This window comes from Mesoplodon mirus, assembly GCF_964341445.2.
Source record: "Mesoplodon mirus genome assembly, chromosome: 15".
NCBI classification, from domain to species: Eukaryota; Metazoa; Chordata; class Mammalia; order Artiodactyla; family Ziphiidae; genus Mesoplodon; species Mesoplodon mirus.
This window is the reverse complement of record NC_138991.1, coordinates 58514266-58536660: the sequence shown is the minus strand read 5'-3', so window position 1 is coordinate 58536660 and position 22395 is coordinate 58514266. Positions and strand designations below refer to the sequence as shown.

At 48.7% G+C, this 22395-nt stretch overlaps 2 protein-coding genes across 2 annotated transcripts in view; one reads left to right on the top strand and one right to left on the bottom strand.

The window, feature by feature from the left end:
• The window catches only part of ABAT (4-aminobutyrate aminotransferase), a 91582-nt gene extending 79814 nt beyond the window's left edge, over positions 1–11768 (top strand). Inside the window, exons 12-16 of the mRNA XM_082643653.1 lie at positions 1643–1780; positions 2591–2758; positions 4226–4372; positions 6869–6980; positions 8300–11768. Coding sequence (XP_082499779.1) covers positions 1643–1780; positions 2591–2758; positions 4226–4372; positions 6869–6980; positions 8300–8421 — 687 coding nt within the window. The 3' untranslated portion in view covers positions 8422–11768. The remainder of the gene's footprint in view (positions 1–1642; positions 1781–2590; positions 2759–4225; positions 4373–6868; positions 6981–8299) is intronic.
• Positions 11769–18811: 7043 nt separating this feature from the next.
• TMEM186 (transmembrane protein 186) lies at positions 18812–22391 on the bottom strand. Its single transcript, XM_082600427.1, has 2 exons — positions 22343–22391; positions 18812–21303 (listed from the first exon to the last, which is right to left on the bottom strand). Exons 1-2 carry the CDS (start codon positions 22343–22345, stop codon positions 20668–20670), a joined length of 639 nt encoding a protein of 212 aa, XP_082456553.1. The 5' UTR covers positions 22346–22391; the 3' UTR covers positions 18812–20667.
• Between the last annotated feature and the right edge of the window lie 4 nt (positions 22392–22395).

Sequence of the window (22395 nt, the reverse complement as noted above, 5' to 3'; positions counted from 1 at the left end):
TTATCCCTCCCTCCCCACACTTTCCCGTAAGTTTGTTTTCTATGTCTGTGAGTCTGATTCTGTTTTGTAAATAAGTTCACCTGTATTTTTTTTCTTTTTTTTTTTTTGGCTGCACCTCGTGGCATGCGGGATCTTAGTTCCCCGACCAGGGATCAAACCCATGCCCCCTGCAGTAGAAGTGCAGAGTCTTAACCACTGGACCACCAGGGAAGTCCCTGTATGATTTTTTAGATTCCACATATAAGCGATATCATATGAAATTTGTTTTTTTCTGTCTGGCTTACTTCACTTAGTATGATAATCTCTAGGTCCATGTACGTCACTGCAAATGGCATTATTTCATTCTTTTTTATGGCTAAATAATATTCCATTGTATATTTATATCACATCTTCTTTATCCATTCATCTGTCAATGGACATTTAGGTTGCTTCCACCTCTTGGCTATTGTAAATAGTGCTGCTATAAACATAGGGGTGCATGTATCTTTCAAATTAGAGTTTTCTCTGGATATATGCCCAGGAGTGGGATTGCTGGATCATATGGTAACTCTATTTTTACTTTGTTAACCTCCATACTGTTCTCCATAGTGGCTGCACTAATTTATATTCCCACCAACAGTGTAGGAGGGTTCCCTTTTCTCCACACGCTCTCCAGCATTTGTTATTTGTAGACTTTTTTCTTTCTTTTTTTTTTTTTTTTTTTGCGGTACACGGGCCTCTCACCACTGCGGCCCCTCCCGCCGTGGAGCACAGGCTCCAGACGCGCAGGCCCAGCAGCCACAGCCCACCGCCCCAGCCACTCCGCGGCACACGGGACCCCCCCGGACCAGGGCACGAACCCGGGTCCCCTGCATCGGCAGGCGGACTCCCAACCACTGCGCCACCAGGGAAGCCCTGTAGACTTTTTAATGATGGCCATTCTGACTGGTGTGAGGTGATACCTCATTGTAGTTTTGATTTGCATTTCCCTAATAATTAGTGATGTTGAGCATCTTTTCATGTGTCTGTTGGCCATCTGTATGTCTTCTTTGGAGAAATGTCTGTTAGGTTTTCTGCCCATTTTTTGATTGGGTTGTTTGTTTTTTTGTTATTGAGTTGTACAAGCTGTTTGTATATTTTGGAAATTAAGTCCTTATCAGTCGCATCGTCTGCAAATATTTTCTTCCAGTCTGTAGGTTGTCTTTTCCTTTTGTTTATGGTTTACTTTGCTGTGCAAAAGCTTATAAGTTTGATTAGGTCCCATTTGTTTATTTTTGCTTTTATTTCTATTGCCTTGGGAGACTGATCTAAGAAAACATTGCTACAGTTTATGTCAGAGAATGTTCTGCCTATGTTCTCTCCTAGGAGTTTTATAGTGCTGTGTCTTATATTGAATATTTAAGTCTTTAAGCCATTTTGAGTTTATTTTGTGTATGGTGTGAGGGTGTGTTCTAACTTCATTGATTTACATGCAGCTGTCCAGCTTTCCCAGCACCACTTGCTGACGAGACTGTCTTTTCTCCATTGTGTATTCTATGTAATGATAAGACACTACGACATTTTCAACTTAAATTCCAGGGGTCCACAGCACCCCACATGCCCGTCCTCCGAGGCTGCCCAAGAGCCTCCACGAGTCCTTGTCATGTCCCCCTTTGGAATCCAGGTGGAGGACCTGATCGTGAAATACCGGAAGAAGAAGAAGACGGTGGCCGGGATCATAGTGGAGCCCATCCAGTCTGAGGGTGGAGACAACCACGCGTCAGACGACTTCTTCCGGAAGCTGAGGGACATCTCCAGGAAGGTCAGCACACAGGGCCAGGGCTGGATGGGGCCACGGGCCATTTGCAGTTGGTTTTCCAGAGCAAAGGGTTAGCCTGGGGTCCTTGTAAACTTCCAGATGTTCAGAGGCTGCCTGTTGGCCTCACGGGTAGAGAAGTTGGGGGTGAGGGCATGACAGGGGATTCTCCCCTAAAATCTTATTCCAAAGTCAGTCTCCAACCTGCCGTCTTAGTCGGGGACATTCCCAATCAAGAGAACATCCTGGGGAAAGCCTCAGCCTCCTCCCTTTTCTTTCTAAGGATCCCACCTCATCTTTCAGCCCATTGTGGTCCACACTGAACAGAAGCCAAATGAACAAACTTCATGTTAATATCATGTCTATTTTAATGTGTCTTGCACATATAACTGGCCTGTCCAATCAGTCAGTTCCCGGATAAAGGTGACATGACATGAGTTGATTTAAACACAAATGCTAAGTAAATAATAGTCCGGGTGATGAGCAGAGCTGGCAAACACTGCACCAGAAGTTTGGGAAATGGGGCTGCCTTACAGTTGGGACACACTTCCTTCTGAGCAGGTCAACTTGCTCAGGGACCGAAGCCAATGGCTCAGGGAGCATTTGATGTTCCGGTTTCGTCCGGCTGAGCAGTTTGAGGCCACGTGCAGACGCAGGCCTGCTGGAACTGCCCTCCTGCAGCCTTAGTTTGGTTTTGCACAGCCCAAGAACACGGGCTTGGTTTGAGGTTCAGAAAGCAGTGGCTCTTGGGCTGGATTTGGGGAGGAGGGCGAGTTGCGCTGGGTGTTTATTTCTCCTTTGTTCTATCTCGGCCAGCACGGCTGTGCCTTCTTGGTGGATGAGGTCCAGACTGGAGGAGGCTGCACCGGCAAGTTCTGGGCCCACGAGCACTGGGGCTTGGATGACCCAGCGGACGTGATGACCTTCAGCAAGAAGATGATGACCGGGGGCTTCTTCCACAAGGAGGAGTTGAGGCCCAACGCTGTGAGTGTCGACCCGCCCGCCCACCCCTCTCTCCTGTCCAGGGCAGGGGAGGGAGGCGGGGCAAGGGGCATCGACTTCTCATTACTGCTTCTTTCTCACCAGCAAGGAACTAAGTGAATACCTAATGTGTCACAGAAGTTTCCTAAAGCCTAGTTCTTATCAATTTAATTTAAAGCCAATGCTTACGATTACCCCAGCTCTCTCTGCAGGGCTGACTTCATAGCAGTCCATTGCCAGGCTTCTAATTTTTTGCTTTGTGCACAGGCAAAAATATTGTTATTAGCTGCTGCTGTGAATGGAGCATTTGCTCTGTGCCTGGCCCAGTTCTAAGTATTCCTCTTGTACTTTTAATCCTTACAACAGTCTAACCAAGTAGATGGTATTTTTCTCTCCCGTTTTGCTAATGAGGAATCAGGTACAGAGAGGTTAAGTAAGTTGTCTAAGGTTACACAGCCTGTTAAGTGACAAAGTCAAGATTTAAACCCAGAGCTCATACTCTAAACCATTTTACTGTACTGCCACTTGTACATATGGATTCTCGTACACACACACACATGCACACAGTCATCAAGGGCCCAGGATCGTTCCTTCCACCATTCCTGCATGTAGCTTCTACCCTCAAGGTCACCTCATGATCCATAATGGCTACTGGAGCACCGTCTCAATTTGATGCAGTAGCAAGGAAAAAGGAAGGAAGGATAAAGTGGCCCCCTTCTCGTCTTTAAGCAGTCTTCCCAGAAATCCCACATTTCTGTTTCTACCACTTTTGACTAAGATCTGGTCACATGGCCACTCCTAGTTGCAAGAGAGGCTGGGAAGTGTGTTTTAGTTGGCTGCATTGACACCCTGAAGGGGGAGTAAAGCGGGTGGTCTTTGAGGGTCAGAATGCCACCAATCCACTCCTGACTCCAACACCTAAGGGCCATATTTTCACAGACAAATCACTCAACCTCTCAGCACCTCAGCTTCTTCCTTTATAAAATGAGGATTACAGTAATTAGGGGCCAGCCGTCTCGGTTTCCCCCGGACTAAGGGATTTCCCAGGACCTGGGCAAGTTGGCGTCCCTAATAGTACCTGCCTACAGGGTTGCTGTTACGGAGAGATTTTTTTTTTTTTTTTTTTTTGCGGTACGCGGGCCCCTCACTGTTGGGGCCCCTCCCGCCGCGGAGCACAGGCTCCGGTCGCGCAGGCTCAGTGGCCATGGCTCACGGGCCCAGCCGCTCCGCGGGACGCGGGACCCTCCCAGCCCGGGGCACGAACCCGCGTCCCCTACATCGGCAGGCGGACCCCCCAACCACTGCGCCACCAGGGAAGCCCTGTTACGGAGAGATTTTAGTGAGACCATATGCGTTATCCTCCCAGCACTTAGTAGCTACTCGCTGGGTTAGTCTCTCTCCTCCTAAATGGGGAGAAGTGTGTCTGAGGCTGGGCCCGGAACCCTTCTGATACCCCGTGTGTTGTTCCAGCCTTACCGGATCTTCAACACGTGGCTGGGGGACCCGTCCAAGAACCTGCTGCTGGCGGAGGTCATCAACATCATCAAGCGAGAGGACCTGCTGAATAACGCGGTGCACGCCGGGAAGGCCCTGCTCACGGGACTGCTGGACCTCCAGGTACTCCGCCCGGCCCCACCCCGGCCCTCCCGGCTCCCCATCCACGGCTCCCCACGGCCCCCGCGGGCAGCAGCTGAGCTCTTCAGTGTAGCACCACACCCGCTGCCCCAGCGATTCTGAATAGGCTGCGCCATTTCTGTAGGGGATGCCTTCCCACCACTCCGTGCCGACCCCGTTCCCAGTTCCTGAACTCCCGGTTTTCTGCTGACACTGAGTTCAGGCATCCCTCCTTTGAGAAACCTCCCCAGCATTCCCTGTCTCTCATTCCCACCCATGTGCCCACTATTCCCTCCTCTGGACCACCTTGTACATCCTGATCACTCCGTAGCAGTGCTCTCCAGGGGGATAGATTGCTAGCTATGCACATAACTTCAAAGGTCCTAGTACCCAAACTAAAAGTGAGAAAGAAGGAGCTGAAATTAATTTGAATAATATACTTTACTTAACCCATCATATCCAAAATATTATTTCAACATGCCACCAATATATAAAATAATTCAATATTTCTTATTCTTCTTCTCATAATAAGTCTTTGAAATCCAGTATGTATTTTATACTTACAGTGCATTCCAATTTGGACTCACATTTCAACAGCTACATGTGGCCACCTCATTGGACAGTATAGCTCTTTATTGTAATTATTTGTCTTTGTTATGTCTACTCCCTGCCCGACACGCTCTCCTAGATTTGGGGATGGGGGATGCTGCTGGGAGGAACCACAGTGTTTCCAGGACTGGCCAGCCCAGCCCAGGAGTTAGGAGGAGAGATGACCCTCCCCAGAGGGCTGGATACAAAGAGCCTTTCCTCCGGGAGCTTGAAGCACCCAGTCACCAGCGAGCTGAGCAGATCCACTGATGGTGATGGTGATGGTGATGATGAGGCGGCGAGGAGGGGTGGTAGTGATAACAGCTTCCATTTACTAAGAGCCTGCTCCTGCCAAGTTCCGTAATAGGGATCTCATACACTCTTTTTTTTTTTTTTTTGCGGTACGCGGGCCTCTCACTGTTGTGGCCTCTCCCGTTGCGGAGCACAGGCTCCGGACGCACATGCTCAGTGGCCATGGCCCACGGACCCAGCCGCTCCGCGGCATGTGGGATCTTCCCGGACCAGGGCACGAACCCGTGTCCCCTGCATCGGCAGGCGGACTCTCAACCACTGCGCCACCAGGGAAGCCCCTCATACACTCTTAAGTCCAACGGTAACACCGTGGGTGTAGACACCACTATGATCCTTATTTTACAGATGAGGAAACTGAGGTGTAGTGGGTTATTAACTTGTCCAAAGTTACACAGCTTCCACTGGGGTTTGAACCTGATTCTTGTAGCCTTCAAAGCCCATGTTCTTTTTTTTTCTTTCTTTTTTTTCTATTTTTTGACGGGATCTTAGTTCCCCAACTAGGGATCGAACCCAGGCCCCCAGCAGTGAAAGTGCTGAGTCCTAACCACTGGACCACCAGGGAATTCCCAAGCCCATGTTCTTTGCCAGCGTTTACCTCTCTGACATGATCAAGGACATAACAATAATAATAATTATTATTTATTATTATTATTTCCATTAATTGAGAACTTGCTCTGTGCCAAGCATTGTGTTAAGTGCCTTATCTCATTTAATCCTCAGCATAGGATTGCTGCATTTAGGGGGGAAAAAAAGCAGGTCCCCCCTGCAGTTAAGTTTAAATTTCACAAGTCTGAAGCCCAGGAGGGAAGGGCGGACACTGGACTTGGTTCCAGTCACGGGGCAGAGGCAGGAGCTTCAGGGACCACCGTCTTCCTCTCCCAGGTAGGGATGCCAGATTTAGCAAATTACAATACAGGACACCCGGTTAAATTTAAAAGTTGGCAACTAATTTTTTTTTTTTAGCATAAGTATATCCCATGCAATGTTTGGGACATATTTATACTAAAAGAATTAGAAGTTGCTTATCTGAAATTTAACTGGGTGTCCTGTTTTTCTTCTGGCACCCTTAACCCAGAACAACTTGAAGTTAGGAAACTATAATTCTCCTCATTTTCTGGATGAGAATGGGGAGCTTTAAACCCAGATCTGCCTGATTGCAGACTCTGAAGGGGCAAGTGTGGCTGCTGAGATAGCTGAGAGCCTCTAACTGTGCTGTAGCTCTAGGGGGAATTTCTTTTTCTTTTCTTGGGCTGGATTTGCATTTAGACTGAGGCTGGGCAGGGGTAGGTGCTAGGAAAAGCCTCTGGGAAGGGTGGAAGGATCGGGCCCTTCCCTCCTGCCACAATGTTCCTTCCCCTGTCACCAGCGTGGCAGGAGAAATGTCAGGCACTTACTTATGTCCCTTGGGGGTACAGCTGCACCCTGCTTGCAGTTGTTGGTGCTGGAGTATGGGACGCGCCAGGGCCGGGCTCGGCAGGGATCTTGTTGTTCTGAGGCTGTCACAAACGCAGGCCGCCCCTGTCCTGAGTGGCCGTGAGGTCCACGTGGGCTGATGGCTGCCTTCCTTGGCTTTGATGCCGGCCTGTGTCCCCGCTGCAGGCCCGGTACCCCCAGCTCATCAGCAGAGTGAGAGGACGAGGCACCTTCTGCTCCTTCGACACGCCAGATGAATCCACACGGAATAAACTCATTTCAACAGCCAGAAACAAAGGTAAGGCAGCAAGGGGTACCCACATTTCCTGGTGGGGGGCCCGGAGGGAGGAGAAGGGGAAGGTGATTCACAGGACTAAAAATAGTCTGAATTGCCTTTCTCAAAAGAAGAGAAAGTTACCAGGGAGCTTTCCGTATACATTTATTCATTCAACGATATTCGCCGAGAACGTGAGCAGAAGGTGAGAGGTACCAACTCTGGAGAGGGTCAGGAGAGCCAGGGTCCCTTCCTTCAAGGAGCTTGCAGTCTAGCAGGAAGGGGTGACGTCAAAGAGAATATTCCATAAACAATCTATTACAGTTATAAGTCCTAGAACAGAGGAAAAGTAGCCAGAGAACGAATAGCTGGGGAAAATGTCCAGGAAATCAGGGAAGGCTTCCTTGAGGAAGTGGCATTTTACCCTACATCTTGCCGGATGAATAGGAATTGGCCAGGTGAAGAAGGTGAGAAGGAGCATTCCGGGCAGGAGAAGGGACGTGTGCCTTTAGCTGGGCAGAATGGGGCATACAGAGGGAGAAAACAAATGCATGGAATGTAACGAGGGACAGACGGGTGGCAGGGGGTGAATCAGGTTCACGTCAGCCTGGGGATGAGGTTCGAGATTGTGGACTTTCTCCTAAGAGCTATAGGAGCCATGGAAGTTTTAAGTGGGGCAGATCAGAGAGCCTACTATGCGTCAAAGCTGGTGTCTTTCACCTGGACCATCTTAGAGAATCCTGCAGCAGCCCTGAAGGGCAGGGGGTAATTCACCTCCTCCTGAGAATGAAAAAACTGAGTCTCAGAGACACTATACAACCCAGCCAAAGAGCCCCATCTAGTCAAAGGTGAAATCGCCCTTTGAAAGAAGCAGATTCCAAGAATTCCCTGGCGGTCCAGTGGTTAGAACTCCCCCGGTTGGATCCCTGGATGGGGAACCAAGATCCTGCAAGCTGTGTGGCGTGGCCCAAAAAAACCCCCAAAACTCAGATTCCGTCCTTCATAAGCACTGCTGACCTGCCCACACTTCTGTAATTTACTTCTTATTTTCTTTCCCCGCCACACCACGAGTTTCTGGAGGGCAAGGACTTTGTGTCAGGATTTCTCAATCAGCAGGCCTAGTTCAGGGGCAGCAGAGCTGGCCTTCGAAGTTGGAGGGGAGGGAGGGGAGAGAAGGGCGGGTGAGCTGGCCGATGAGAGAGGACGGGAAGGAAGGCTGGACGGCGGCTGGACGGACAGAACGGTTCGGACGGATGCGGTAGCCACCGTGTGTGACCCCGCCCGGCTCCCCGGCCCGTGACTCCGAGCCCAAGCCCCTAACCCACCCCCGCCTCTCCTTTTAGGCCTGATGCTGGGGGGCTGCGGCGACAAATCCATCCGCTTCCGTCCCACTCTGGTCTTCAGGGACCACCACGCACACCTGTTCCTCAATATCTTCAGCGACATCTTAGCCGACTTCAAGTAAAGAAGCCATTCCCTCCACGCTCTGAGGAAGCCCTGATCTCACCCCTTGTCAAATTGATTAGTTTGCCTAATTCATGTTTTCACTTAAAGTATCAGAGGTGAATGCATAAACTGGAGGATTATTTGTGGGGGGGGGATGTTTTTCGTGGCCTGGGGGGAGGGGAGGGGCTGGTTTGCTCTCTCCCTGCAGAGCCAATGGCGCACGTTGGTTTTAAGACCAGAAATTCTGCTTGAGCCCTGGACACAGTCTTAGGTTGGGCCCCGAGGGTCCTGGCCAGGTATCTGCCACCCTCGACCCCAACGATACCTTTGGAAGCCAGTCAAGGGAATGATACCTGCTCCTGGGGCTGGGGGCTGGGACTCCTGGGTTCCGTCCCTCTCAAGTGACGCGTTCTGAACGGGGAGGACGCTGGCTCCCCCTGCCCTATGCAAACAGACATGCTTCCCCCTCGCGCCCAGGCCCCGAAGCTCTGAGCACGTCCCATGTGCAGTCCAGTGACGGGCAGGACAGAGCATATTAAGGCAGGAGAGTAGGGACACGGCATTGAGCTTGGGGGTGTGGGAAGGGGTCTTCTGGCCTCCTGAAGAGTAAGGCCACTCCCCCGATCCATCCGGGGATTCCTCTCCAAACTGTGAATTCTCGCCTTTATGGGGCTTTGTCCTGGGAGAATCTCTGGGGGGCATCGCCAACAGGTCTTACTCACCACCTTCGTTCCCCAAATTCCCTCCCTCCCGTTAAACGTCAGCCCAGACCTCTGTGGAAGGAAAGCTGAGCCCGATCACCCCAGGGACACACACCCAGGAGTGTAAGCCCAGGCCTGGGGCAGCAGAGACCCCTCCTCCCGTCCCCACGGCACCTGGGGTCTGACTTTGGACCCCTCGCCCCGGGACCCTTTCTCTAGCTCTGCTCATCCACCTCTGCTCCACTTCTGAGCCGTCCCAGGACCGGCTTTGCTGCTGCATCAAAACTGGACTAGGTGTCTTCTTGCTGGAGGCATCATGAATTGAAGGCACCAGAGCTCCATGCAGGAAAAAGTAGCCTGTTGGTGCAAGGTGGCTTCCTTATCGTTACCCCTCCAAGTCAGAGATTTTCCTGCCATGAGTGACTGTGAGATGACCAGGCAGGTGATGCTTAGAGGCTTAATTGGATGATGGCTGAGGCTAAGGAGGTCTCTGCTGGAGGCAAGACAATTTTGGAACTGATTTGATCTCAGATGCTCCTAAAAAGAGCATTTGGTTGTCCTCCAGCAATGAGTGTTGTTTAGCGGGTAGATAAAGGAAGTCTGTCCAAAAGGAAGCCACTTGGTCTCCTGGTGCCTTGGTTGACTATTCTGGGAGCTGGGCAGATAAAGATTCTCAATTCAGCACTTTTCTGTTTTAATAACTAACCATCCAAAGATCTCAAAGTGGTTTGGTTTTTTTCTGCTTCCGCTTTTCAGCAGATTTGGTCATCATCCTATTTTTGCCAAGAATGAAAGGCAGTCACGTGCTTAACAGACGAGGGGGAATCCCTGAATCCCGGTTCACCCTGCATTCCTGCACTCAGTGCTAATCCGTTGCTTTTAAGGAGCTCTGCCGTGTCCAAGGGCATTCGCACTGCCAACTAAATGGAGCCTCCCTCTCTCTGCAAGCTTGCGCTCATTTGTATATTCATTTATTTATCCAATCATTCATTCATGAAACTTCCATTAAATACCTGCTCTGTCCCAGGCCCAATGCTAAGCACTAGAAATCCAAAGGTGAAATAAAACCTAGTCCCTGCTCTCAAGGGACTCACATCCCACTGGGGACAACAGACTCTTAAACCAACAATTAATGCCATAACAGTCGTATGTGTAGGAACATCAGGAAATCAGAGGGAATGGCCCAATCCACCTAAGGGTCAGAGGAGGTTCCAAGGAGAAAGTGACATTTGAGCAGGATTTTGCAGGATGAACAAGAGTTCACCAAGTAGACAAGACAAGGAAGAGTGTTGCAGAAAGCGAACAGCACGTGCAAAGACACATGAGTTCACAGCCTCACACTTTTCACTGGGGATCCAGATTCCACAGGCAATATCCCAAGATTCAAGGCCTTATTTAACAAACAAGCAAAATGCAAACCAAACCATAATTCATGTATGCTTTCTCCTGAGAACTTTAGCATTGGATCCAAACATACAATGAGATTCCTGGAGTCCAAAAGGTTTTTAAGCCAGGGCACAACCAGAAACGTTGGCTCTCTTTGGTGGAGAGAGTGGCTCCAATATTTTGTTCTCTCCCCACAGGGCACTGACAGAGAAATGAAATCTTTTCTATCTGGAAAGTCATTTCCAGACTTATTCACTCCTTAACCAAGGGAAGTTACTTATAAAACTTTTTAAGCCATTTATCAGCCAGTCCTCATTGACTCAGGGCATATTGAGTTCCTGAGACGTTCTCTTTTGGAGGTGGAGGTGTAGCTGCGAGAATTTCAAGGAAAACATTCTCAGCGGCGCTCAAGGAACTTGCCAGAAGTTAGTGAAAACACAGGGAGCCCAGAGGACAGGGTGCTGGCTCAGGCAGAGCCCACGCAGAAGAACTTCTGTGGCCGACGGTCCGGAAACGAATCCATCACACATTAGTGCCATAGAGTTTAGTAAATGTCGCTAGCAAATCTCATCACTTTTACAGAAAACAAGGTCCGGTCATGGCAAATCTTAGCACATCCTCACTTTTATTATAAATGGGTGTTTTTTAAATAATTTTTACTGACACTCAGTAACCATGCAAAATCGTGCACAACATGAATATAATCTGTGTATCTATATCTGTCTATATCTATCTGTATATCAGCTCATGGTAGAAAACCATAGCTAGGGAGCTTTGCCAACTTACGCATACAAAGTGGTTTTGTTTACAGTATTCTGTTGACAGTGCCAATAAATGATAAAGAAATTAACACGTCACAGTGTAACTGATGACCATATGCACAATTCCATGAACTCAGTCTGTTTCCTGTGTTAATCAGTATTCTTAAATTAAAAACAAAATATTTATAATGGAAACATCAGAGTAAATGTGGCCTTTTTGCTTGGAAATGGTTTTGGTAAGGACTTATTTCACAAGTTCTTATGAAGCTCCTATGATTAAGCACCTCTTAGGGATGTCTTGGGGGAATTCTCTACCTGCGTTCAGTCTGCCTTGGGCTTAGAAGCCTGGTGAGGCCGTTCAGTTCATCCGAGTTCATCCAAGACATGCCATGTAATGGGGATGGACAAGGTGTGGTCCTTACCCTCAGCTCACCTTCCAGTGGGGCAAAGGTCATAGCAACCCAGCATAAGGACCAGGATACAGGAGGATATTGTACATGAACAAAGGATAGGCCCAAGTCAGGATGGAGGTTAGGCCTCTGAGTTTCAACTTCAAGGTTGAGTGGGAACTGCTCCAGTGACTCAGGAGGGGTGGAAGGCATTCCAGACCAAGAGAACAGCTAGCTGAAGGCACGAAGGCAGGATGAGGCAGGCATTTCTACAGCGTTCAGCATTTCTAGATCACAAAGACCAGGAAAGCAGAAGAGCCTGGAGACCAGGCCAAAGGGACAGGCAGGGCTCGGATCTGGAGGGCCTTCTGGGCCAGTCTGGGCCCTCCATGAACTGACGGAGCCACCAAAGGTTTGGAGCAGGGGGGTAATCCAACATGCATTCTAGAAAGAATGTCCTGATTGTCCACTGTGAACAACAGAGAGACTGGGTGATCAGTCGGAATCTGGCCATCAAGATGACCAGGTGGCCCAACCAGGACAGCGATAATGGGCTGGATGGAGAGGGAAGGAAAAGCACAGAATCCACTGCATCCAGGACAGTGACATTCAACGCTAGAGGCACTTTGGAGTTGCCCTAAAGAACTTGGTAAATATCTTAATGCTTAGGCCCCACCCCAAACCAATTAAATCACATTCTCTCCGTCACTGGATTGAGGTGGTAAGCTGATGACTGATGGGAATCAGCCGTGAGGTAGGTGCAGCGTGGGAAGGCACGGAAGAGATGCTGAGTCAGCACCTGTGGAAATGAGCTGGCTCTTTGGTCCTCCTGGTGTCCTGACCTAGAACCACGGGCTGTGGGCTCCTGACTCACTTCTGCACCCAGCTGTCTCAGTGGCCCTCCACGGCCCTTCTTTTTCTCATCTGGAAAATGTACGGTTTGGACCACGTGATTTCCAAGGTTCCTTCCGGCTGGGACACCAAACAGGTCTATGAAATAACTGACTAGGAAAGCAATATCTACCATTAAATATGCTTTTAAGAATAATCACATATAGTGATAATATTTATCATTTGTTGAGCATCTGTTATGCACAAGCATATTCTGCTGGGGCTTTGTAATGTTCACAACACACCTATGAGCGATGTATGTGTCTGCCTATTTGTAAGATGAGGAGCCTGATGCTCAGAGAGACTGGGGAACCCACCCAGCATCACACAGCCTGGAGGCCAGGATTTAAGACACACGGGTGTGTGTGAATGAGCACATGCAGTCAGCATGGGGTTGGTTGAGGATCAACCACTCAGGACCCTTCTCAGCACCAGCCTGGCCACTGGCCTGGGAAAGTGAACTTGAACTGGTCAGCATTAGTGTGAGCTCCTAAGCATATATCCCTAAGGTAGGTGGGTGGAAGGTGCCAGGACCTTTGTTAAAAACAGTCACTGTTCCCACTTTCTGTCCTTCTTCCCCCTTCTCCACCCCCGGGGAGGCAGGACAAGGCAGTAGAATGACCTAACTCTGCTGCTTTCTAGCTGGGTGACCTTGAGTAAGTCACTTCACCTCTCTGAGCATCACCTGCAGAGAGCTGACACTTATTGAGGGCTTCCCTGGACCAAGCGCTATTTTTAAGTGCTTTTCATGTACTACGTCAGCCCCGTCAACTACCCTCGATGGGTGCTTTATCATTAATTCACAGATGAAGAAACCAAGGCACAGACAGTGATTATATTACTGGCCCACAGTCACAGCCTGGGAGTGGCAGGGCTGGGGTTCAAGCAGGTAGGAAGTCTTGCTTCCAAGCCACGTGCTTCACCCTACACTTGCGACCTCTCTCTGGTTCTCCAACTCCAACAGCTGCTGGGAGGATTCAAGAAAATCACGTAATCGGGACTTCCCTGGTGGCGCAGTGGTTAAGAATCCACCTGCCAATGCAGGGGACACAGGTTTGATCTCTGATCCGGGAAGATCCCACATGCCGCGGAGCAACTAAGCCCACGCACCACAACTACTGAGCCTGTGCTCTAGAGCCCACGTGCCGCAACTACTGAGCCCACGCACCACAACTACTGAAGCCCAAGCACCTAGAGCCCGTGCTCCACAAGAGAAGCCACCGCAATGAGAAGCCCACGCACTGTGACAAAGAGTAGCCCCCGCTCACCACAACTAGAGAAAGCTCACGCACACAGCAACGAAGACCCAACACAGCCAAAAAATAAAAATAAACAAAATAAATAAAATAAAAAATCATGTAATCATCTCCTGACTCGTGGTAGGTGCTTAATACATAATGGTTCCTTTTGCCACTTGATCTCTGTGAACCTGGCTCACATATAGTTCTAAATGTTAAACCTACTTCCCAACACGGGGACAAGTCCCACCAGATCCCAGAGTAGATTACAACTGTTAATCAGTAAAACGGATGTTTTGTCACTAGAGTTGGTACAAACATGGCCAGATGGTATCGACCCTGCCTGATTAACCCTCATCAGGCATGATTTTATAGTTGAATGAATGCTGCAGGATCAAAACAGGGCCATAAAAGTTGGACTCTGCCCAGGTTTCAAAGGGACCCGGTGGCTTTCCATCTGCAGATTCACAAGTCCTGAATTCTTAAAGCAGCCAAGGGCAAGTTCCTAGTTATTTGGCTAACTCACCCCAGGCTGGCCCCCTGCAAGCAGCTAAGCCCATCAAATCTGTTCTGGGAAGTGCATTAAACATGCTTATTTATGATGGGCTGGGGGTGGGATACCTGGGCTTATGACCAGGTAAGGCTCAGTTCTGGTAACCGGTGTAGGAGGGACAACGGCTCCCAGCCATGCACACTGTGAACGTCCCCAGTTGGAGCAGACCTCACCATGGTCTGGAGGACTACCTGTCTCAGCTCGGGCTGCTCTAACAGAATATCAGAGATGGGGCAACATAAACAGCCAACATTTATTTCTCACGGTTCTGGAGGCTGGAAATCCAGGGTTGGGTTCTTGGTGAGGGTCTCTTCCTGCTTGTGTCCTCACATGGCACTGATTCCATCGTGGGGGCCCCACCCTCATGACCTCATCTGACTCCAATCACCTCCCAAAAGTCCCATCTCCAAACACTATCACATGGGGGGCTATGGTTCAACATATGAATTTTAGGAGGGGATACAAACATTCAGTCCCTAGCAACTACCATGTGAAAATGGACATGCTACAGGTTACCCCATTTCCTGCATCTAAATAATACACAGCCCAGGGCAGGTGGGGTGCCCAAAGTCCAGGTGGTTCTCAGCAGATGGGAATGAAAACCAGTCTGCAAAATACAAACACGGTTGTATCACTAATGCTTTTAATGACTGTTTCCTACTGTCCACCCAGCTTCCAAGTCCAGAATGGAGATTCATGGTTGAGAAACTTTTCTCTTTACCTCGAAAGCTGGTAGGAGGGGGAAAGGATGGCAAAAGAGATTGTGTTTATTACAGCATTTTACTTCATTTGTTAAGATGGATGACATGCTCGTTACGGAAATTTTAAACAACACTAGAAGGCCATGAAGTTCAAAGTAGACGTTTTCCCTCTGTCTCATCCACCTGAATCTCCTCCCCAGAATTAACCACTGTGAAAAAATTGGAATGTGTTTTTTAAAATCACAAATAGGATCATATAGAACTATATTGCTCTCTGATTTGCTTTTTCCACCTAACACTACCCCATGATTATCCTGTCACATCAGCGATATGGTTCAACCTCATTCTTTTTAAGGGTGTGTAATATTCCATAGCTTATTTAACTGTGTTGCCTATTAATGGCAACTTAGTTTACTTCCTGTTGTTGTTGTGTTTGTTTCACTATTAGAAACATTCAGTGAATATCCTCATATACATGCTTGAGTATTTCTATTAGATGATTATTTTGGAATTGTTTTCCAAGGGGGAAATCTCCAATATAACCACACACCACCTGAATCTAAAGACCGTTTCCATTTTCTGAGAAGCTGCTTGGCCACCAGAGAGGCAAGGCTCTTGGGAAGGCTCAATCCCACACAATGATTCTCAAAACCTGGGGTGCCTTGGAATTACCTGGGAAGCATCAAAATACAGATGCCCAGGGGCTTCCCTGGTGGCGCAGTGGTTGAGAGTCCGCCTGCCGATGCAGGGGACACGGGTTCGTGCCCCGCTCGGGGAAGATCCCACATGCCGTGGAGAGGCTGGGCCCGTGAGCCACGGCCGCTGAGCCTGTGCGTCCGGAGCGGGAGAGGCCACAACAATGAGAGGCCTGCGTACTGCAAAAAAACCCCAAAAAACAGATGCCCAGCTTCTGCCCAACGAGAACCTGCAGGGTTGAGCACAGGCAAGTTTTATTGTTTTTGTTGTTGCTGATCTGGAGCATGCGAACTGGGTACTACCGCCCCGCTGGTGCACTGCAGAAACCCTAAACTGTTTCCCTTGTCACATGTAAGTTTAGCTTGGAAATAAAGGGACAGAACAATGCCTTTGCTCTGTGTGCCCTCTGCTGGTACTGCACAAGCAAACCACACATCCAAGTGGAGGCTCTTTTGTGCAAGAGCCGGTGAGAATCGGGGCTGTCACCTCCCACTGAGCTGACACTTCTGGGCAGTGACTGTCAAATCAGGCTACGCATGAGAATCCCCTCTAGGGAAAATGGTCATGCGCCTGGGCAACAGTATTTTTTAAGAGGTGTCCAGGTGACTCTACACACGGAGCCCAGGCGGAGAACCTGTTCTGTAGGGGAAAAAAAAAAAAAATTGGCCCAGGGACACAGAGGCATGTGCCATTCTGGTGTTGTCCACCTGGTCATCTATTTCAGAAATTCCCAGCATGGCTGCATAGCAGAATTAGCCTCAAGCTTGACAAAAAGACAGATTCTGGGGATCCACTCCAGACATAATCAGAATCTCCAGGGGGTGAAGCTCACTCAGGTTAAGTGATCACAGGTAGCCCAACAGGCCTATTTAATTTTTGGTTTTAATAAGTCAGGGTCAGATCGTTAGTCCCACTTAAAGACATTTTATAGGCACAGACTGTGTCTTTGGGAGAAGAGGTTCACAGGAATTGAAGTCACTGACAAGCAGGTGAGGGAAAGGTGGGGAAGGGAACCAGCAGCTCTACAGATAATTATATAATCGAGTCTTTTATGTAATTGAATCCTCAGTACAACTTCTTGAGGATAAATAGTAACACCCCTGTTACACAGAGAGAGAAACTGGAGAGAGACAGATAGACACTTCTATGTAGATACCTAGGGAGAAAGGCTTTTAGGCAGAGGAACTGTCAGTGCAAAGGCCCTGAGGCTGCAGGGTCCTCGATTACTGGAGGAGGAGCAAGGGAAATATAGCTAACTGAAGTGGTCAGTGCAGAGCTGTGGACGAGAGAAGAAAGCTGGGGGTAGGGGCCGGGCCGGGCCGTGCTGGGCCCTGGAGGTCACAGTAAGGACTTCAGCTTCTACAGCAGTGATGTGATTCTTTTAAAAGGATCACTTTGGCAGGACTTCCCTGGTGGTCCAGTGGTTAGGACTCCGTGCTTCCACTGTAGGGGGCATGGGTTCGAACCCTGGTCAGGGAACTAAGATCCCACAAGCCACAAGGTGCAGCAGAAAGGAAGGAAGGAAGGAAGGAGGGAAGAAAGGAAGGAAGGATCACTTTGGCTGCTGCGAGAACAGACTCTAGAAGGGCAAGGATGGAAGCAGCAGGTTGCAATAATCCAGAGGCTATGAGGGCAGCTTGGATCGAAATGGCAGGGCTGGAGCAGGTGAGAGCAGTCAGGTTCTGGTTGTACTTTTAGAGTAAAGTTGGTACAAAACTAAGTCAGTGGAACCACATGCCATTTACCCTAAGAGCCGGCACTTCCGAGTGGGTCTGCGGCTCTCCGGGAACCCCCAGGCCCACAACCGGGCTCTGGGTCACACCGTCCACAGCACGCACAACCCCCCCTATCTAGAGACCCTGCAGATATACCCCAGCTGACAATGGGAGCCCAGCATTCCCAAACATCTGAGGGACATAGTCACACACTCCCCAGACCATGGCCTTCGACTGGCTGGAATTAACACGCGATGGGAATTTAACAGAGGCAATGACAAATCCATAATATGTCTATGCCCTTTCATTTGCATCTTTAATTAAAAACAAATACAAATTAAAAGCTGTTTCCTCTTGTTCTTAAGAGCTCCCAAGCTTTCTTTCACTGAACTTCAAAGGCTCCCCACAGTGATTTGGATCAAATTCAGGGTCCTCCCCTTAGCAAAGGCACCCACCCCACTCCTGTCCAGGGCAGAAATGCACACTTGTGTCCCCTCAGCCTGAACAAGCGGTGCTCATGGCCATCTCTTCTTCACACCTGGGGTCCCCTTCAAAGTCCCGGCCCCAGGCCATCCGGGCCCTTCTCCCAACCTCACCCCCTCCTGCTCTTCTGCCTCAGGCCACCCCACTCCTCTCTTTCCTTGCACTTTTCCCCATTTCTTTTTTAAAATATTTATTTATTTATTTATTCATTTATTGGCTGTGTTGGGTCTTGGTTGTGGCATGCGGGATCTTTCGTTGCGGTGCGCGGGCTTAGTTGCCCCGTGGCATGTGGGATCTTACCACCCTGTCCAGGGATCAAACCCGTGTCCCCTGCATTGGCAGGCGGATTCTTAACCACTGGACCACCAGGGAAGTCCCTCCCATTTCTAATTATACACATGCACTTAGCACCCGCCCTCCCTCCCCACCAAGATGCTATCAGTCCAAAGGCCAAAATCCTCCCCTTTTATGAACCGTGGTGCCTTCAGCACCCAGCAGAAGAGGTTTGGGATGACTGGCTGATTTGGAAGCCTCCAGGAACAAACTGTCTTGAATTACATGCTTTACTTGCTTCTGTGAAATGCAATAAATTAACTAAGAAGATCTAACAACTTCTTTCATGTTATCGTGATTATAAAGTCACTTTTCTCAAAATGCCATTTGCAGTCTACACAGAGGAAAGATATCTTTCCATATAGTTGGCATTTATCACATTCTTCATAGCAATGAAAAAATGGAGATCATTTAAACAAGAAAGGTTATAGGACCAGCTACATCCACTCAGTGGAATATTTTGCAATTACTGATTTTTTTTTGCATAAAAAGTATTTAAATGAAAAAAAATCAGATAATCGGGGCCTTTTGTTTTTATCTATTTGTAAGGTATGCTGCCCATTTTTTCCAACTTTACTGAGATATAACTGACATACAATATGGTATTAGTTTAAGGTATACAACATGATTTATATATGTATATACTGCAAAATGATTACCACAGTAAGTTAACATCCAGCATCTCACATAGTCACAAGGTTTCTTCCTTGTGATTGAATACTTTAAATGAATGTTTATAATGGACGTAGTCCTATGTTATAACATGAAGCAAAAAAAAGCCAATTTCAGATACAGGATAACATCTATGTTTTAAGTAAATACTGAAAGCACAGTGAGATACCACTTCACACCCATTAGGATGGCTATTATAAAAAAAAAAAAAAGATGTGGATAAATTGGAACTCTGATGCATTGCTGGTGGGAATATAAAATGGTGTAGCCACTATGGAAAAGTTTGGCAGGTCCTCAAAAAGTTAAACTTAGAATTACCGTATGACCCAGTAATTCCACTTCTCAGAAAATACCCAAAACAATTGAAAGCAGAAACTCAGATGTTTGTACACCAACGTTCACAGCAGCATTACTCACAACAGCCAAAAGGTGGAAACAATCAAAATGTCCATCGAAAGATGAAATGGATAAACAAAATGTGATATATACATATTATTCCGCCATAAAAAAGGAATGAAGTTCTGATACCTGCTACAACATGGGTAAACCTTGCAAAACTATGCCAAGTGAAAGAAGCCAGACATAAAAGGCCACACAGTGGATGATTCCATTTACATGAAATATCCAGAATAGGCAAATCCATAGACACAGAAAGCAGATAGTGGTTGCCAAGGGCTGGAGAAAGGGGGCATTGGGGAGTTACTATTTAATGGGTGCAGAGCTTCTGGTTGGAATAATGAAAAAGTTCTGAAAATGGAGAGAAGTGACGGTTGCAAAACACTAAATATACTTAATACCACTTAGTGTACACTTAAAATGGTTAAAAGGATAAATTTATGTTTATATTTTACTACGATTTGAAAAAAAAGACTGGAAGGTCACAAAACAAAATTTAGTTATTGACTTCTGAGTGGTAGAATTAAAGATCATGACTTCTTTCCTCTTTGTTACAAATTATATAATAAGCATATTGCTAATTATGGGGGACATTACATATAACTGGCTTTATTTTATAAAGTATCACACCAGCATACAGTTCATCTGACTTTATCACACTGCAAAGCCTTCTGATGTGAGAGCCCCTAGACCTCTGGGCCGTGAACTTGCTCAGATTACAACCTTGCCCCAGTGGCTGTGCAGCTACCGTGCGGGCAGGATGAACGACCCACCTCTAGGCTTCATCCTGGTCCCCTCGCCGCTGGATCCACAAGGGGGCGCAGCATAGGGCTGGTGAAATCCCTACCCATTGCCTGGAAGCCTTTTGCGGCGCCATCACCTCTGAACTAACAATGACGTTTATTGTTTATTCTCACACCCATCCCAGGAGACAGAGAGGATTTTTCCACTTTAAGATGTGAAAACCAAGGTTCTGAGAGACTTGACAACCTGCCCCAGGACAGGGATTTGGAAACAGACAGACCCAAGTCTTCTGGCTCCCGCCCCCCACCTCTCTGTCTTTAATTTCACAGCAGTGTAACTGTTCTAGAGAGCTTGGCATCGCTTCCTCCAAGAACTGGCTCTTAACAGAAACTTCTGGCCATTATCTGAATGTCACACACAAGTGCAGTTAAGAATCTGCACTCAGGGCCTCTTTCTAAATCCAGTTACTCACTTCCATCTCATGAATTTCCTCATCCCAAAAGACAAGTTCCCAGGGGCCCTGGCAAAGTCTCCAGCTGCCCGACCCCCTCCTTCAGCCCCGCCCACACCCTCAGGCTTCCTGCAGGAGGCCCGGCTCCTGCCCGTTCACTTGAACTTGTCCAGCATCCCAAACACCTGTGTGAAACGCTCTCGGTCCAGGATGCGTCCATAGCGCAGGGTGAGGTAGAAGGTCTGTTTCCCACTGTACTGCTGGATCCGCACGAACAGCTCCTGAGGCCGATCCTGGCTTTCCGTCATGGGGATCACGTCGGTCACAGGGCAGTATGTCTCCTGTCGCCGGCCCCAGAAGTTCAGGTGGGCCACCCGCAGCATGGTGCCCGACTCATTCACGTACAGGATGCCAACCAACCTCCGGAAGAAATGGCTCATCCAGCACAACATGGCCAGGGCAAAGCCAGCGATCCCGCCCGCCAGGCACAGGGAGTTGAAGGTCATGAGGCCCTGGGAGTACCAGTAGAGGCCAGGCGGCAAGGCCACCACCGTCAGGGCTGTCTGTGCCACCTTCAGCCGAGACAAGTACCCGAAAGCCCTGATGGCATCAAACCGGTACACCATCTGAAATGTCTCTGTCTCTGTGCCGGGTGGTTTCTCCTTGGAGGCTGGTGGCCTGCTTCCCACCCACCTCCTAGGATCCCGCCCAATGCAGCACCACAGCCCGTGGAGAGGCCTTCCCCATGCAGCTGGCCCTGGCGACCGCGGCACAGCTCGGAGGAAGGCAGCCTGAAAGGGAGACAGGGAGACCATTTCTCTCATGGAACTCAACCATGCTAATCACACAAGGAACAGCTGCAAAGCGTCTTACACGGAGGCTCCCACCAATCCTGTGAGGCCGGCATCACTGCCAGAGATGGAAAGAAAGGTAAAGCCAGATGCTTTACCTCACGTGATCTTCACAAAAACTGTTTGCGATGGGAACCACTACTTCTACTTTACCATGGAGGAAACTAAGCCCAGAGAAGGTAAGAAATTTACCCAAAGACACACAGCCAGTGAGTGGGGCAGAGTCTGACTTTTAAACCGGACCTCTTTCCTCCAGACAGCTCAAGTAGGTATAGGAAAGGAGGCGCAGCCTTCATTCATTCAACAAATAACCTTGGGAGGGCCAACTCTGGGCTGGCACTGGATCCACAGCCTGTGTGCCATTTCCCCAAGCAAGAAACTCAATCAATGTCCCAGTGGGGAACAAATCCGCAAGATATTCATCATAATAAGTTCACAATTCTCGGTCAGGTTAAAGCGTCATCTTGGGGTCAGAAGGGAAACGCTGTTTACTTGGCGTAAACTGAGGGATGGGGTAGAACAGAGGAGGAGGGAGGCGTCAACCCATAGCACAAGGGTTTTATGAGATGCACAGTTCCACACCTCGAATAGTGCAGTGAAAGATACTTTGGGCGGTGAAGTCAGATCTGGGTTCCAATCCCGACTCCTACAGTCACCAGCTGTGGATCTTTGGGCAAATTAGTCCACCTCTCTGGGCCCCAGTTTCTTCATCTTTCAAAATGGGGATCCAAAATATACTGAATGTGATGATGGTTTTAAAGCCTTCAAATGCACTTGATGCTCGGCGAGTGCTCAGTGAGTTTTAGTTATCGCCGTTGCTGGCCCACGTGACCTGAGCGCAGAGGAGAGCGGGGAATAACAAATCGGAACACACGTCCCTCCCGCAGATTCTCCGAATCAGAACCCCAGGCGTCTGCAGGCCTGCCCCAGACCCACAAAGCACGTCATCTCCCTTACTTCCCACCACCCGCCTTCTTACCATGACTTCAATGCCTGCTGCCGGAAGTGAATCCCTCCTACTCCCGGAACCGC